Source organism: Pan troglodytes, chromosome 3 (assembly GCF_028858775.2).
Source record: "Pan troglodytes isolate AG18354 chromosome 3, NHGRI_mPanTro3-v2.0_pri, whole genome shotgun sequence".
NCBI classification, from domain to species: domain Eukaryota; kingdom Metazoa; phylum Chordata; class Mammalia; order Primates; family Hominidae; genus Pan; species Pan troglodytes.
In genome coordinates, this window is record NC_072401.2 from 14069025 (window position 1) to 14084379 (window position 15355).

The 15355-nt window shown below is 38.1% G+C and overlaps 1 protein-coding gene across 8 annotated transcripts in view; it reads right to left on the reverse strand.

Moving 5' to 3' along the window:
* The window catches only part of BOD1L1 (biorientation of chromosomes in cell division 1 like 1), a 60791-nt gene that overhangs the window by 28077 nt on the left and 17359 nt on the right, over positions 1 to 15355 (reverse strand). For 6 of the 8 annotated variants that reach the window (XM_016951353.4, XM_016951351.4, XM_016951352.4 and 3 more), the window contains 6 exons: positions 14168 to 14334; positions 12530 to 12641; positions 11799 to 11937; positions 10386 to 10458; positions 2215 to 8353; positions 373 to 437 (listed from right to left, as the gene is read on the reverse strand). In XM_016951353.4, the coding sequence (XP_016806842.3) occupies positions 373 to 437; positions 2215 to 8353; positions 10386 to 10458; positions 11799 to 11937; positions 12530 to 12641; positions 14168 to 14334 (6695 nt within the window). Of the gene's footprint in view, positions 1 to 372; positions 438 to 468; positions 562 to 2214; positions 8354 to 10385; positions 10459 to 11798; positions 11938 to 12529; positions 12642 to 14167; positions 14335 to 15355 lie in introns of those variants that run through there. The other 2 variants (XM_016951356.4, XR_010156475.1) reach the window with 2 other exon arrangements.

The window sequence follows — 15355 nt, forward strand, 5'->3', positions numbered from 1 at the left end:
CCTAATGGAGAGGCTACTGAAGTAGTGGCTTAGCCTAGGGTGATGACTGTAGAAACAGAAATAGATGGACTCATGTTATATTTTGGAAATGGAACCTGTAAGAAATGGCGATAGATTAAATGTGGGATGACGGAGAAACTGAGGGTGACTCTTGTGTTTCTGGCTTGAGTAAATGGAACTGATGATAGCACTATTTACTAAGATTACTGAGGTTCTTAGCTTTCCCCCCACAGGATATGGCAATAACAACACTAAATATCATAAGTACAATGAGAACAGGACCTATATACCACATAAGTATATATATGTGTATATGTGATGAAACAGTATTTAATCACTTACAGTTCAGCACAGCTGAATTATAAGCCATACCTCCATTTTCAAGTTGGCTTTCAGTTTCAATCCTCCCAAAACATTCAATGGAGACTCTTCATTGCCTAATAAAATTCAAGCCATTTAGTACAGTTTAAGAATTTGCTTGCAAAATACATCCGGGGTCAAAAAGTAATGGAATGTGGTTATCTGACATGCTGTTGCACCTTCCTTTTCTGGTTTATTTTGCTGTCAGTAGAAAATGATCAAAAGGAATATGTTGTATAAAAGAATCTGGATGAAAGGCAGGGATTATTTGCTCATTTTGGGTGAGTGAAAATCTTATTTGCACAGTAAGATAACTGCCCAGAAAGAATGACAAAAGTATTATCTGTGGAGACATCTTCATTTCCAAGTATTTTTCTGCAGTGATCTCCATCAAGTTTGTCCTTAAAAATATTCTGAGTCACTAAGGTCTATTCTCAGTAAAGGTGATTTATTAACAGATTCACTTTACTTGCTTCACACTGAACACAGAAAAATTGAACACAAAGTTAAACTGTGAGGTAGACAAAAAGAAAAAATTTTCTCAGGTGGAGAGATTCAGTTCTACTCTGGTCTTGCCTCTTATATCCTTCTGTAGATTGTGTAGAAGCTTCTGTGGAAACCCTTCTATTTTCACTTCTTCAGGAAAAAAGGAGGAATGAGTAATTGTAGCAATGATTGAGTCATAAAAACTTCTGGAGCATTCAATTTACTCCAGGTTAAATTCAACAGAAACTTGTAAAGTTACTTGTTTCAACCCTTGGAGCATTTCTTAAAGTCTCCTAAGTCTCTATAATGAACAAGACTAAATCTATTAGCCTCAGCTTCCTGAGACTGGGTTAGATGATGGCTAAGGTCTATTTCAGTTAAAAGTCCAGGATGCTACAATTTATATAGCCAGAGTGGAAAAGAATTCCTCTGTCCCTTCAAGTCCAGCCCATGAGGACCCTTTTGTTCCTACAGCATCCTGTGCTTAATCCCAGTCTATGCAATTGTCATGCTTTAAAATGTCACTGTCCACTTTTCTCCAATCTGGACTGGTATAAAGTATCTGAAGTTGGACGGTATAAGGCATGACTGAGATAATATCTTTGAAAGTTATTAACTATTTCTAAAAGACCAGCACTGTCCAAAATCTGTCAGCAGGGAAAAATGTTTCTTTTCACTTTCAAATATATTCTAAACTAGAAACTCATTTCACCTGAAAAATAAGCTCAGTTAAAAATAACATGCTCCTTTGATTCAAAGGAACTAACAGACTGAACAAACAAATACTGCAAACCTATGATCAGATGAGGGTTGGAATCGTGTTTGCCTTTGTATTATCATCCCATCTTATTATCCCCATTTTATACAACAAGAAATGGAGGCTCAGAAACTGATTTTTCCTCTAAAAGTCACCCGAGGACCATGAATGCTATTTAAATTTTCTGACCCTATTTCCTCATTTGTAAAATGAGGGTGGTAAAAAAAAAATATATTGCTTTCATTGGGTTGTGGTAGGGTATTCTTCTTTTTGATTGACAAAAAACCTGTAGGTCAAAAAGGTTTAGTAAGTTGCAGCAGTCATGTAAATAACATGTGGACTTCCCATGCCTCAGTCTCCTGCTTTTTCTCTCCCCACACATGAGAAATGGGCCAAAGGCTTTAAACTTTTAAACACAAGTAGCTTTTAGAGAAGTTTGACCTTCAAGTTTGATGAGAGTTATTTTGCAACATTATGATATGAGAAAAAAATTTATAGATATTTTATCTTTCTGGAACCAAAACCATCTTTTGGAAGACTGTCCTAAATGCACTCTGTTGTACAATCATCCTTGTAAATGTTAAAATTTGCAATTAGGTACAGATTCTCACCTATGTCACACACATTTTCTTCAGAAGACACAGTAACCATTATGTCTCCTTCCTCAGGGAATGATTTCCTTGTGCTGTTATCATCTCCTGTTTTCTCAGCAGATGCTTGATCAGTCCATTTGCCACTATAATCATTCTTTATAGTCAAGTCCTGCTCACATTTAGGAGCCAACAGAGCTACACTGTAAGTAGCTGGAGGGATCATTGTGTGGGAAGGAGCAATTTTTGATTCTTGGCCAGTAATACATTTGGTGGTACTGGTTTTCAAGTTGTCTTCAGACGCCTGCTGCTCAGCAGGAAGAAAGGAATGCTCAGCCACGGTCCCTTGAACAGGTGGCATGTCATCAGCTTTTATAGCACCGGTGTTTACTGCTGCCAAATAGCGAATACTGACAGAGGGATCCTTAGCCGTCTGCCCAGACGTCTGTTCTGGTCCTCTCAGGTGGGCAGGTGAGTTAGCATTCCCCTCTAAGCCCCTTCCTGCTGAATAACTTGCTGTGCTACTGCCCCCTGCTGTCCCTGTCTCTGGGCTCTTATCTTCTTTCTGAAGGGAGTTCAACAATACATTCTTCTCTTCTGCATTTATGAGGTGTAAAGTGCTCTCTTTCTGTCCTCTTCCTGCAAATGGTCCTATTTCGGGGCACTCCTTGCCATGCTTCTCTTCTTTTTCCGCACAAACAGCACTTGGATGGCCTTGCCCTGCAGAGGGCTTGTGGACTGATGGCCCGTTGTGCCCCTCCTCGTTGCTCACTGCCAACACGGGACCCGGTTCTTTGCCTCCCCTGACTGGCCCAGGACACCGACAGTTATTCCTAGCAATTAGGCTGGGCATGGGGACCTTGTGCTTGCTCACTTCTGTGGCTGACAGGTCACCGTTCCCTTCTGGGTTGTCTGCAGTCAGCTGATTCTCTTCATGTCTGTCAATGCTGGCGGAAATTGGCATACATTCTGCTGTGCTGGTGGAGATGATGGCGGCATCGCTCAAGTCTTCCACTCTTGTGATGGTGAGCCGATCTTCATCCTGGAGGACAGCACCAATCATGACTGCTTCACACCCTTCAGAGGTGCTTGTGGAAATCATGGCGGTGTCACCCATCTCTTCCGCTGGTGTGACTGAGGGGTCGCCTTCCTCTTGAGGGACAGCACTGGACACTGGGCCCTCACAGTCTTCCACCGAGCTCGTAGAGATGATGCCACTCCCGTCTTTTTCTTCCACGACTGTGCCAGCTCGCTCATTTTCACTTTCAACAACTACACCGGAAACAGAAGCCTCACATTCTTCTGCTATGCTAGTGGAAATGAGAGCACATTCATCCTTCTCCTCCTTGCTGGTTGAGGCAAGAGGACTTTCAGCTTCTGGGGGCGCACTGGGCATAGGCCCCTCAAAGTCGGCGGTGCTTATCAAGACTGGACCTGTAGCCCTTTCTTCCACTGCTGCAGCAACCGGCTGAAGACTTTCAGCACACTTGATGGTTGTTGCACTGGAGATAGGCACTTCGAATTCTTCCCCTATGCTTGTGGAAATCATGGCACACTCATCTTTCTCTTCACTTCTGCTGGCAGTGAGTTGGCTGTCATCTCCTGAGACTGCACTGGGCATGGGGGCCTCAAATTCTTCTGTGGTTACTCTGGTACCTTCCATATTTTCTTCAGTTCTCAGAGCATCTGAGTGACCTCCTTCCACATCTGTAATTGCGCTTACCTGAGGGGTGTAATCATTTGTGGTACTGGTGGAAATAATCAAAACTTTGCCTTGATTTTTACCCCCTGCTAAGCTATTCTGGTTGGTAATATCACCACTGGCTGTAGTTGCCATGAGACCATCACACTCTTCATTTTCTACAGAGGTGATGATGTCCTCATCTTCTTTTTCACTTGGTGATGTGTGAGCAACTTCACATTCTGGGACTTCACCAGATACAAGAACATCGTAACTACCCCCGACCAGGCCAGTGGAAATAGTGGTATCTTCAACTTTTTCGAGCTGACTGTCACTTTGATCAGATGCAGCACTAGTCATAGGACCCTCACAACCTCCTGGAACTGGAGTCACTTCATCCTTTCCTGAGACTGCACTGGTCACACTGCTTTCTACAATCCCTTTTGCACTGGAGCAGATATCTGTGTCTTTACTTCCTTTCTCTGTGCCACTCATGCTGTCAACATTATTTTCATTTGCATTCATGATGGCAGCTCCAGCCTCAGCTTCCACATGCTCTACCACAGTACCAATCTGACTGTCCCCTTCTGCACTTTCACATATCAAGACCCCTTCACTTTCTTCTCCTAACCCTGTACAAGTTGAAGCATGCCCAATTTCATTTCCTCTTCCAGTACTAGTCACAACATCCTCCCCTTCCTCGTCTTCCTCTTTTGCGCCTGTGCTAGTCACAATGCCTTCATCATCACAAGGACCAGCAGCAACTAATGGTACATTAGTGCCTTCTTTGGCTACTGTGCTGTCCATCGCACTCTCTCCATTTTCTTCCGATTCAGAACTTATAGCAAAGCCTTCGCTGCTATCTTCTGAACCTGTGCAACTTGCTGGCCCCTCTCCATCTTCTGTTATCCCCGTGCTGGTGACTGCACTCTCACCTTCTGTACCATCATTCACAGAACCATCTCCTTCTTGGCTGGCACTTGTTCCTGGTGGTGCATCATTATCTCCCAGGACAACACCTGCACCTGTAACCATGCGTTCCTCCCGGGGCCCTGCTCCAGTTACTGAGCAGATCACAAAGTTATCACTTCTGCCTTCTGCTCCTGTACATGTCACAGTGCCCTCTGTTTCTTTTTTGGGACCCATTCTCATCATATTTCCCTGGGAGCCATCCACCTCTTCACTGCTTATAGATCCTGCTCTTATCTCTGTTCCAGCACTTGTAACTGCTCCATCACTTTCAACTTCACTAATAAAAGTAATAGTTCCTTCAACTATTTCTGAGTCTCTACTTAAAGAACCATCACATTTTTCTTCAGAGCCTGCACTGGTTACGGCATCATCCTTTTCCTCTGTCACAATGCTATTTACATTGGCTTCCATTTTAACTGCATGCATAGCCAGTAGGTCTGCTGCTGTGTCCTCAGATTCAGCCACAGCACACTCCCCACTTTCCCCTTCCTTAGTGCTTGTGAGGAAGGTTTCACTTTCAGCAAATCCCTCTGTGACAACAGCCCCACCTTCTTCAGCTGCAGCAAAAACAGTGCATTCACTGGCTTCTGCACCAACATGAAGAGGATTATTTCTGGAATGTGTTCCTATTATGAGGCCTTCATCTGCCTCAATGCTGGTGCAAGGCAAAGCCACCTCACTTTCTCTTGTTTCTGAAGAAGTGGTTGTGGCAGGCCCAGCCTTCACTGGACTTAAGGTGACATCTTTGTCCTTCCCTTCAGTACTAGTGGCAACAGAAGTCTTTTCTGCTCTCCCAGGCCCAGTTGCCACATCCTCAGTTTGTCCATTCCTTTGGTGTAAAACAGAGGGTGCAGAGCCACTTCCAGCACTGGTGTCTACCTCACTGTTTTCATTCCTTCTTTCAACATCAATTGATATGTCTTTTACTTTACCTGGGCCTCTTTTATGCTTAAGTTTGACAGTTTCAGCATATTTTTCTGTATTCAGGCCTACAACATGATCAACAGCAATGCCATCCTTCTTGCCATTCTCTACTGTTGCTTTAATTGTCTGCTTTAAATTGGGCTCTGCATTTAAGTCATTTTCTTTCTTGGCCATGTCCACTAAGCCACTTTCTTTGGTAATATTCTCATTTTCCACAATCACGCCCGTTAACTTACTTCCAAGAGGCATGATTACCTTTCCTTGTTTACCATCCAATAAAGTAGCCTGGTGACCTTCTGGAATGTGTCTTTTGCTAGTGATGCTTGCTTTTGCTGGTGTATCTACTGTGAAACCTTCACCACCTTCTTTGCTGTCACTTGTCTTAAGGCCTTCTGATTCCCTAACAGTCAGACTTTGGTTAGGGAGAGCAGAGTGATCCGCAGGGGAGGTGCTGGCTGTGCTACCTTCCAAAACAGTTCTTTTGTCAAACAGAGGAATTACATCTGGATCATACGATTCCCTCAGAGGCACAACAGTCACTGAACTTAAGGATGGTGAGGAGTCTAAATTTGTGGAATGTTCAAGAGCGGCATCTCCTTGAGCAACATGTTCTTCAGCAGCTGTGTTTTTCAAATTCTTCTGTACCCTATCATTTTCTGATGGGGCACTCAGTAACATTCTATGAACAGTTTCAGAATCTATATTCACTTCAGTAGTTCCTCTATGAATGGGTTCTTTCTCCCCAGGGTTCATTTTGGACACAGCACTTTGGATATGCATTTTCTTGGTCAAGGTGCTTCTATGATCGGCATGCTTTTCAGAATTACTATTAACTCCTGTTCCGCGGCCTGGCTTATAAGCTGGAGCTGTTGCTTTTGAATCTGCTGTGCAAGTTCTCAATTCATCCTTTTGAACAGTGGCAGAAGTTTTTTGTTTCATATTTTCAGAGTCAATGTCTTGCTGAGAATTATTATTGCGGTTGTCTTGGGTTTTAGATACTTCAAACACATTTTCAACACCTGGCTCAGAATCAATTTCCATTGGCTCTTGTTCAGGGATCAATGTCATATCACCACTCTTTTTTGGTCTCTGAAGGGAGGAACCGCTGGGAGTGCTCAAAGTGTTTGCTGCTAATTTTTCTTCTCCTTTGGCCATTTCTTGTGACAAGCTTCCCCTCCGATTTTCACACAACCTTCTACTTAATTTCTTTTCCATGAGTGAACTATTACCTCTGGCCTTTTCATGACTACTGTCAACTTCTTTACCATCCTTGTCATCTGATTTATTTTCGTCCTTCTTTTTTATGTCTTTACTACTATGCTTTAAGCTTCTGCTTTTGTGGCCATCTGACAACTTTCTCTCAAGCCTGGTGGAAGTGGAGTCTTTATCACTCTTATATTTCTCCTTTGCTAATGGTAACTTGGCTCTATGACTAGAATCCTTCTGTGTACTATGTGCTGAAGAAGAAGCAGTCTCTAATACAGGTTCAACACCAGTTTCTTCAAAAGGTTTGTCTTCAACTTTAGACTTACGCTGTTTTTCTGAGTCATTTTCTTCTGTGTTCTTCTCCTTGTCTGGTTTTGGAGTGGTTGCCTGTTTTGTGGCACCTTCTTGTAATTCTGTTTCTACAACTTTTACCTGTTTGCCTTGAGTTTTTGATTTAGACTTCAACACAAGTTTCTCTTCTAACAAGCTCTTTGTTCGTCGTTTCTCCTTGTGAACAACCTCTTCTGGTTTCAAATTACTATCCATGTTAGTGGAGTCCATATCACACTTATCTTCCGAATAACTTTCACTTCTTCTCTGTAATGTGATACCATGTTGCTTGGAACCCAGAGAATCTTTCTGAATTTTAGAATCACTTGACCTTCTTGATTTGTGCTCTGCCTTAGTTTTTTCAGCTGACAAGCGTCTCTCTTTTTTGTTGTTTTCTTTACGAACATTCTCATCTGTTTTTATAATATATTCAGAAACTGGCTTTCCATCTTTGCCTAATACTGATAATTTCCTTTCATTCCTATGTTTACTTTTTCGTTCGGTTTTATCATCTGAAGAAAGCTTTGTTTGTTGACTTTGCTTTTGAATATTTTCCTCTACTTTTAAACCTTTCTCAGAAGAGTGAAGCTCAGTCTCATCACCTGTTTTATGCATACAATCACCTTTATATTTATGTTTCACAGACAATTTGTCTTCTGATGGAGTTTTCTCTCTTTCAGGCTTCTCCTTGGAGGATTTCACCTCTTTCTTAAGTAGGCTTTTCAAATGTGGTGTTTCAGAATCATCTTTCTTTAGATGCTTTTCGTTTTTAAGTGTGCTTTTCTGTTTCTGGGGCTCTTCGGTGCAAATTTCTGAGCGTTCTACTTGCCTTTTTACATCTCTTGTGTCAGTCTCTTCCTGTACCCCCTCCATGATAACAGGGGTAGACGTCCGTCTTTTATGTTCTCTTTCTATTTTGGATTCATTTTTGTTTTCGTCAACTACATGCAAAGACTCTGAAAGTCTCCGGGCAGGTTTACTTGGTTCACTTTTTGCATGAACATGCTTCAGCTCCTTTGAAGAAGAAATTTTTTCCTTTTCACAATGCTGAAAGAAAACAAAGGTTAAAATATGAAAAATACCAAAATCAATTTTTAGATTAAAACATAACATTTGCGTGGATTTAATATGTTGAGTGCTGTCACATATGTAACATCTCACTTAATTCTTACAAACAGCCTGTGTAGGTGTCAAAAACTCACCTGATTTTAAAAAATAGGTATTATTAACTTGATTTTAAGAAGCTAAATTCTTCAAAGAACTAACAGGAGTTTGCAACAACCATATTTTACAATAAAAAAACTAATTCTAAACAATATGAACAATTTTATGAGATTATTTCTCATAGAGATTTATCACAACATAAAGTTAAATACTTAAAAATATGCCATTAAAACATCAGGAAATTGTAGCTCAGCATGATTCTATAACTTGACACTCAGACCACAAGTAGGTGTGTTAGAAATGAGTTTAGATTATTTCATTCCGAGTCTAGTACTCCTTCCAGTATATCACAGGCACTGATTTGTCTATGAATTCTTCAATTCTGAATCACTAGAGCTCACTAATGCCCAGTACTCAATAATAAATATGAGCTGAATAAATGACAGTCAAATGTCCTTTTCAGTCAAAAACATAATACATGAAGGCAATTTAAAATTGAAATATACTGAAATATAGATTTCCTATATTTTAATTTAAAAAGCTGAATTATGTATGGAAACCTCATGAATTTAGGCTACTTGTACAACATTCCACACATGAAGCTTCAAATGTACACAATAACGCACAGTAACCATATCATATATAACATATGTATATGTTTATGTATTCAAAAAAAGATACGGAGAGACAAGAGCATCTAAACCTTCCTTCTGGCCCTGTGGTTTGGCACTAAGTAGGCGATTAATATTAACGAGTGGAGGTTGACTAAATCCACTTCAATAATACTCACTGACTACTAGCTATAATTATTCTTATGCAAATAATAGGCCAAAGTTCAGACGGACCTTTGTGCCTCTAGGTCAGTTTAACACTTCATCTCCTTAAATGTCAACACAAAGATTAATGTACTTCTACTAATAACAGGGTCCAGGACATAACAAGACCTTATTAAATAGCTTAAAATAAAATTCCTCAAAGAACTAACAGGAGTTTGCATCAACTTCACAATAAAAAACTAATTCTAAGCAATGTGAATACTATTTTATGAGATAATTTCTTATAGAGAATTATCATAAAAGAAAGTTAAATATTTAAAAATATGTCATTAAGCCATCACTATATACTTCTAAATATGCCTTTAATTTCTGAGTAAATAAATTAAATTTATGTTTGCTGATGATGAACAAACAATCACTAACATTGCTTTTTCCCTCTGGAAATATTAAGACAGTTTAGCTACAGAACTACAGATAATGTGGTTTTTGTAAAAAAGAATTTTAAAACAGTGAAAGCAAAAGTTTGTCCCACGAAAATAAACCTGAAAGGGGGAAGAAAACATTGTACGTTACTTTTACTGTTTAAAATGATCAAATCTTGGAAACAACCTAAGCGCTAAAATATAAGGACATGCTTAAATAAATTATGGTATGTACATTATATGTAACACTAGACAATCATTAAATAATTAGGATGCCTAGAAGGTAACATGAAATGAGTAAAATGTTAAAAACAGTTTGCCAGATTACTTGTACTCTAAAAAATTATGTGGACCCGTGGATAAGGAATGAAAGGGAATAAAAAGGATAATTTGTTATAGTGGAGGGATTTTAGATTTTAATTTTAGCCTCCCTTTTTCTTTTTTTGTCATTACTGGCATTTTTGTTACTGCAATTATAAGAAATGGGAAAAGAGAAGAAAAGTAGCTATTACCTAGATAAACGACAAATATATAAATCAACTCAACAAAATGGGCAATTTGGGACATAACAAAATGGGGTTTCAAAAATGCTGAATGTAAGTTGACTTTTTATTTGACTTGAAAAAAGTCAAATTACATTCTAAGTTTTATTCCAAAGGAATAAACAGCCTATATCTAACAAAACAGCATTTGAAATGAGGTTTTATTAAGGCATACCTCACTTGTTTTAAGGGTTTCTTTGGAATCTTCTTCATATTGCTGTTTCTTTTTGGAGTTCTCTTCAACATTCCTAAGGGGGAAAGAGTCAAATATAAAGCGTGAATCAAATACGAAAATTTTTCAGGAAGGTTGAAAACAATAAAAATCTTTCCTTTACTATAATTTTTATTTATCTTATTTTATTATTATTATTTTTTGAAGTGGAGTCTTGCTCTTGTTGCCCAGGCTGGAGTGCAATCACGCAATCTTGGCTTACTGCAATCTCCGCTCCTGAGTTCAAGTAATTCTCCTGCCTCAGCCTCCCAAGTAGCTGGGATTACAGGCATACGCCACAATGCCTGGCTAGTTTTGTATTCTTAGTAGAGACAGGGTTTCACCATGTTGGTCAGGTTGGTCTCAAACTCCTGACCTCATGTGTTCCACCCGCCTCTGCCTCTCAAAGTGCTGGGATTAAAGGCGTGAGCCACCGCGCCCAGCCGTTTACTATAATTTATACACTTGATTGATAAATGGAGACTTGTTACATTTCAATTTAAATCCTATCAATTATTGGTCAACAAAGGAGAGCACAATCCCAAACATGGCATGAACTGTTCTTGGTGCTAAAGGAAAGTACAGCTGAAACAAAAATTCCTAATTTGTTGCTTAAAGATGAATGCTTTATGGGCTATAATTACACTTCAAAATTACTATCTTTTGAGTAAAGAGGGCAGTCTTATTTATTCAGATCAATAAGGATGAGATGTAATAATAGTAAGAAATTTGAGAGCTTACTACTCTTACCAAGTTCTGCAAATTATCAAATCAGTTATCCTGAAGTCTGTGATAAATTTACATAAATGCAACTTGATGGAATAGCAAAATTGCAGCCCATGGCTCACATGACTTCATAGCTACCCTCAAGAGTCTCTTTAGCTTTCTAATTCTTAAAAAGTTAACGATGATAATGCAGGGTTAACAAGGAATCTGGCCCAGATTCTGGGTTGGGGGAGAATCATGGAATACTGGTAAAAATAACGGCATGGAAAGACTGGAAATAATAATTGTAAATAAGTGGTTACTGAACACCAACAAGAGGAATACCTCCAGGGAACTTCTAGAGGATTCATAAACTCTTAAAGTCTAGGGATAATTGTTAGCTTATGCATGTACATTTTTCAGGGGAGAGGGTCTAAAGCTCTCACCAAATTATCAAAAAGATCTGGGACACCCAAAAAGATTAGGATACACTACTTACAAATGTTATAGATATTAACATTTTGATACTAAATATGAAACCCTAAGGTCCTTCATAAACATGCAGTAACATACACAACCAAAATACAACTCTTTACTGTCACTTCAATTCCTCTCTTCTGAAAGCACCCAGGGGAGTGTTATAAGGGAAACATGACCAGATAAAATATGTACCTTGAATCTTTTTTTCTCTTTTTGCTTAAGGCTACTTTTTTTTCTAAAACTTTCCGTTCTTTAAGGACTTCTTTAATTCTGGGGGCTTTAGGTTCCAAACTCTTTGTTGATGATTCTTCTAAGTCCACACTACTCCTGCCTAGAAAAGAAGCAATCAATAAAACGTATTTCAGAAAAGTTTTACAAACAATGTAATATTAATTTTTCATTAAGATTTTTCTAATCATTGTTAAAGCCAAAATGGCTTTAATATTCTTAAGTTGTGCTGGAATAGACATAATATTTTGGATGAAGAAGTCTTATCTCTCTTATTTCAAATGATCACATAAGTGTGTGTATGTGTGATTTCATATATTACATAGGATTAGTGCCCAGGGAAATGTTTGACATTTTAGTTAACATAAGCATAGATTAATTTCATTAATCACCAGCAAGGGTTGATAACTCATGTGTTAACAATCTACTTTCCAGTGATTCAATCATTACAGAAAAATATACTGCTAACAAATGAGTTGCATAAGCTGGTTTCTGGTAAAATGTTTAATTTAGATTTAGCAATTTAATAAAAAAGAAAAATGATGAAACACATGAGATTAAAACGTAAGGAAATCTTCCACATTTGAGACTAGATCATTTTATTTTATATTCATGTCTCATAAGTAATATAAGAGTACCCAGAAAATAATGAAATATATGAGATAGTTTAAAATATTAAAAGTTGACATCTATACCTTGACTCTTGGTTTTTGAAGACTTTGTCTTTTCTGCTTTCTGTTTTCGTTTTTCTTCAAGTTTTTCTCTATTGATTTGCCTTCTTAAAAGCCTCTCTTCTTTTTCTTTGGCCTAAAACCACAAAATACCCTAACAGATTATTAGGCAAAGGCAAAAACACACTGAAAAATTGTATTTTTTTAAAGTTTTAGTTTACCCTTCAGATGTTCTTACAAATTAACGGGCTCTGAAAAAATGCACATACACTACATATATATACACACATTTATCTGTGTGTGTATACATACATATGTATGTGTATGTTTCAATCTAGAAGCTACCAGAATAAAAGAAACAGATGTGAAAATTTGCCATTACTCTTTAAGAATGCCATTAAAGAAAGGGAAAGGTATTATTTTGGGGAAAAGTGATTAAATAAGCTGGTTGTTTCAATTAAAAAGATAGCTGTGAAAATATCTATGAACATCAAGTATAGATAGGTAGGTGTTTATAACTTTTCAACTATTCTTATAGAAAACAGTTGAAATAAAAATTCAAGTGATAGGCTAGTTCTACAACATATATGACTTGCTGGTTATACGCTTGGGACCCAAGGGACTCAGGACTTGCAGGTCTTTTACAGCAGAAAGAATTCACAGTCATTGTGCTATTCCTACTATCTCTTTCTGGCTCAGAGTGCCAAAAATCCTAAGCAGGTGCATAACTTCTAACCAAGTAACGTTTTCAAAAGATAAGCCTGAAGGGAAGGCTAATCACTACTAGCATTTTGGGGTAGTTTCTTCAAATCATTTTCCTATGTGACAATATTTCCTGATTCTGAACTTTTCATATTTTACAACTTTTCATATTTTAATGTTTCTGAATTTGTAAGCTATCTTAAAACCAATATACATATGTAACAATAAGGTAGTAATTTTCTTTAAAAAGCTGTTATTAATTCAGTGGTACATTTTATAATTGGAAATATTTTTGAATCCAAGAAATAGGTAAATAGCATTTCCATATCAATAGTATGTTAATAGCTGCATACCGTATTTTTGCAGGACTGGATCTACACTTGATTTAAACATTTCCATACTGTGAAGCATTCAGGTTGTTACCAGTTTCACTACTACAGGTTGAGCATCCCTCATCTGAAAATCTTAACTCTTTGAGCACTGACATGCTATCACAAGTGGAAAGTTCCACACCTGACTTCATGTGACAGGTGGCAGTCAAAATGTAGTCAAAACTTTGTTTCATGCACCAAATTATGAAAAACATTGTATCGAATACTCTTCAGGCTATGTGCATATACATATAAGAAACACAAAGGAATTTCATGTTTAGACTTGCATTCCATCCCTAAGATTTGTCACTATGTATATGCGAATATTCCAAATTGTGAAAAATTCCAAAATTTGAAACACCTCTGGTCCCACCCATTTTGGATAAGGGATATTCACTTGTATTAGTAATGATGACACAAACATCTCTGTCACATGTTTACATCTACTCTACCTAGTTAAATGACAAGTTTCCTGAAGGCAAATCCTGTATGTCTCTGCTTCATATGCACATTAGTACCTTGCAGATAGACTATTTAAGTTTGTTAACCTGATGTAGTAGGTTAAAATAACAGAACAAACTGGACTTACAATGGACTGTCGTCGTTGTTCTACAGTAAGCTCATCATCAGAATCACTATAGTATTTTGAGTAAAGATATGGTTTGTGGACATACGCATGCCGTACACTTTTTGTTTTTCCTTCACTAGAATCACTAGTTTGAGTTTTTGTTTTATTCTGTTTGTTCTTCTCTTCATCTGTAAGAAAGTTAATAGAAAGAGGAGTATGTCTGTGAATTAGCATAAAATCAACATTATGCTGTACAAGCAGTAAAGGCAAGATGAATTGGAGGTCCAAAAGGGGAAATATCAGGATGTGAAAATTTCAGAAATTGACTTTTAAAAGCTATAATTCATATTTTTATTTCTTATCAGCTTCTCACACATAAATAAGACAAAGAAAAATTAGACATTATAGTTACTTATGCTATTAAAAGGAAAATTTCAGACAAATTAAATGTAACAGAGTTTTCTGGAGCAAAGAATGATTCATGACTCAGGCGTTGGAACCAGGAGAGGTTCTGAGAGCTCTGCTTCGCAACACCAGCAGTGTGCTTTCACAGGCTGAACACAAAAGCAGAGGAGACACATGACTGGACTGGCTGCAGCCAGATGTTTGCCTTATTTGAATATGATCTGGTGGAAAGTCCCTAGTTAGAGGTTAATTGGAGGTTTCTGATGAGCTAAGTTTAAATTCTGTTTTACTATTTAGACTGGGCTTCAGTTTGCCTTTGTAGGAACCCAAGGCACTGGAGCTATCTCTCAGCCTAACAGCCTCCATCTGCGCCTCAGAGTTCTCTTGACAAACAATTCTTATTTGTCACTGGACTTGATATTTATGCTTTACCATTGTTAAGTTCAACAAATCCACTGGAAGTTGTAGTTTAAAATAAACTTGAGATTTTAATGACCACCTCTGAATTTCTCATTTAGGGAAGAGGTGGGAATTAATAACTGGAAGGTAATTTGCTTCGCTTTGACACAGCAAGAAGAAAAAAAAGTAAACAAGGTTTTCACTTCCTACCATGTACTCTTAAAATAGCCATCTTCTTCTCACTTTTTAAATCCCATACATATAAAATCTAGTCTTACCAGGAAAAAACTTAAGAAGACCCAAAAAGGCAACAAGAATTAATTTTAGTTAGGGCAGAGAAAGTGGAGTGTTCACAGAATAGGGAGCACTCTTCCTACACAGGTAATGCAGAGCTGACCTCATGAG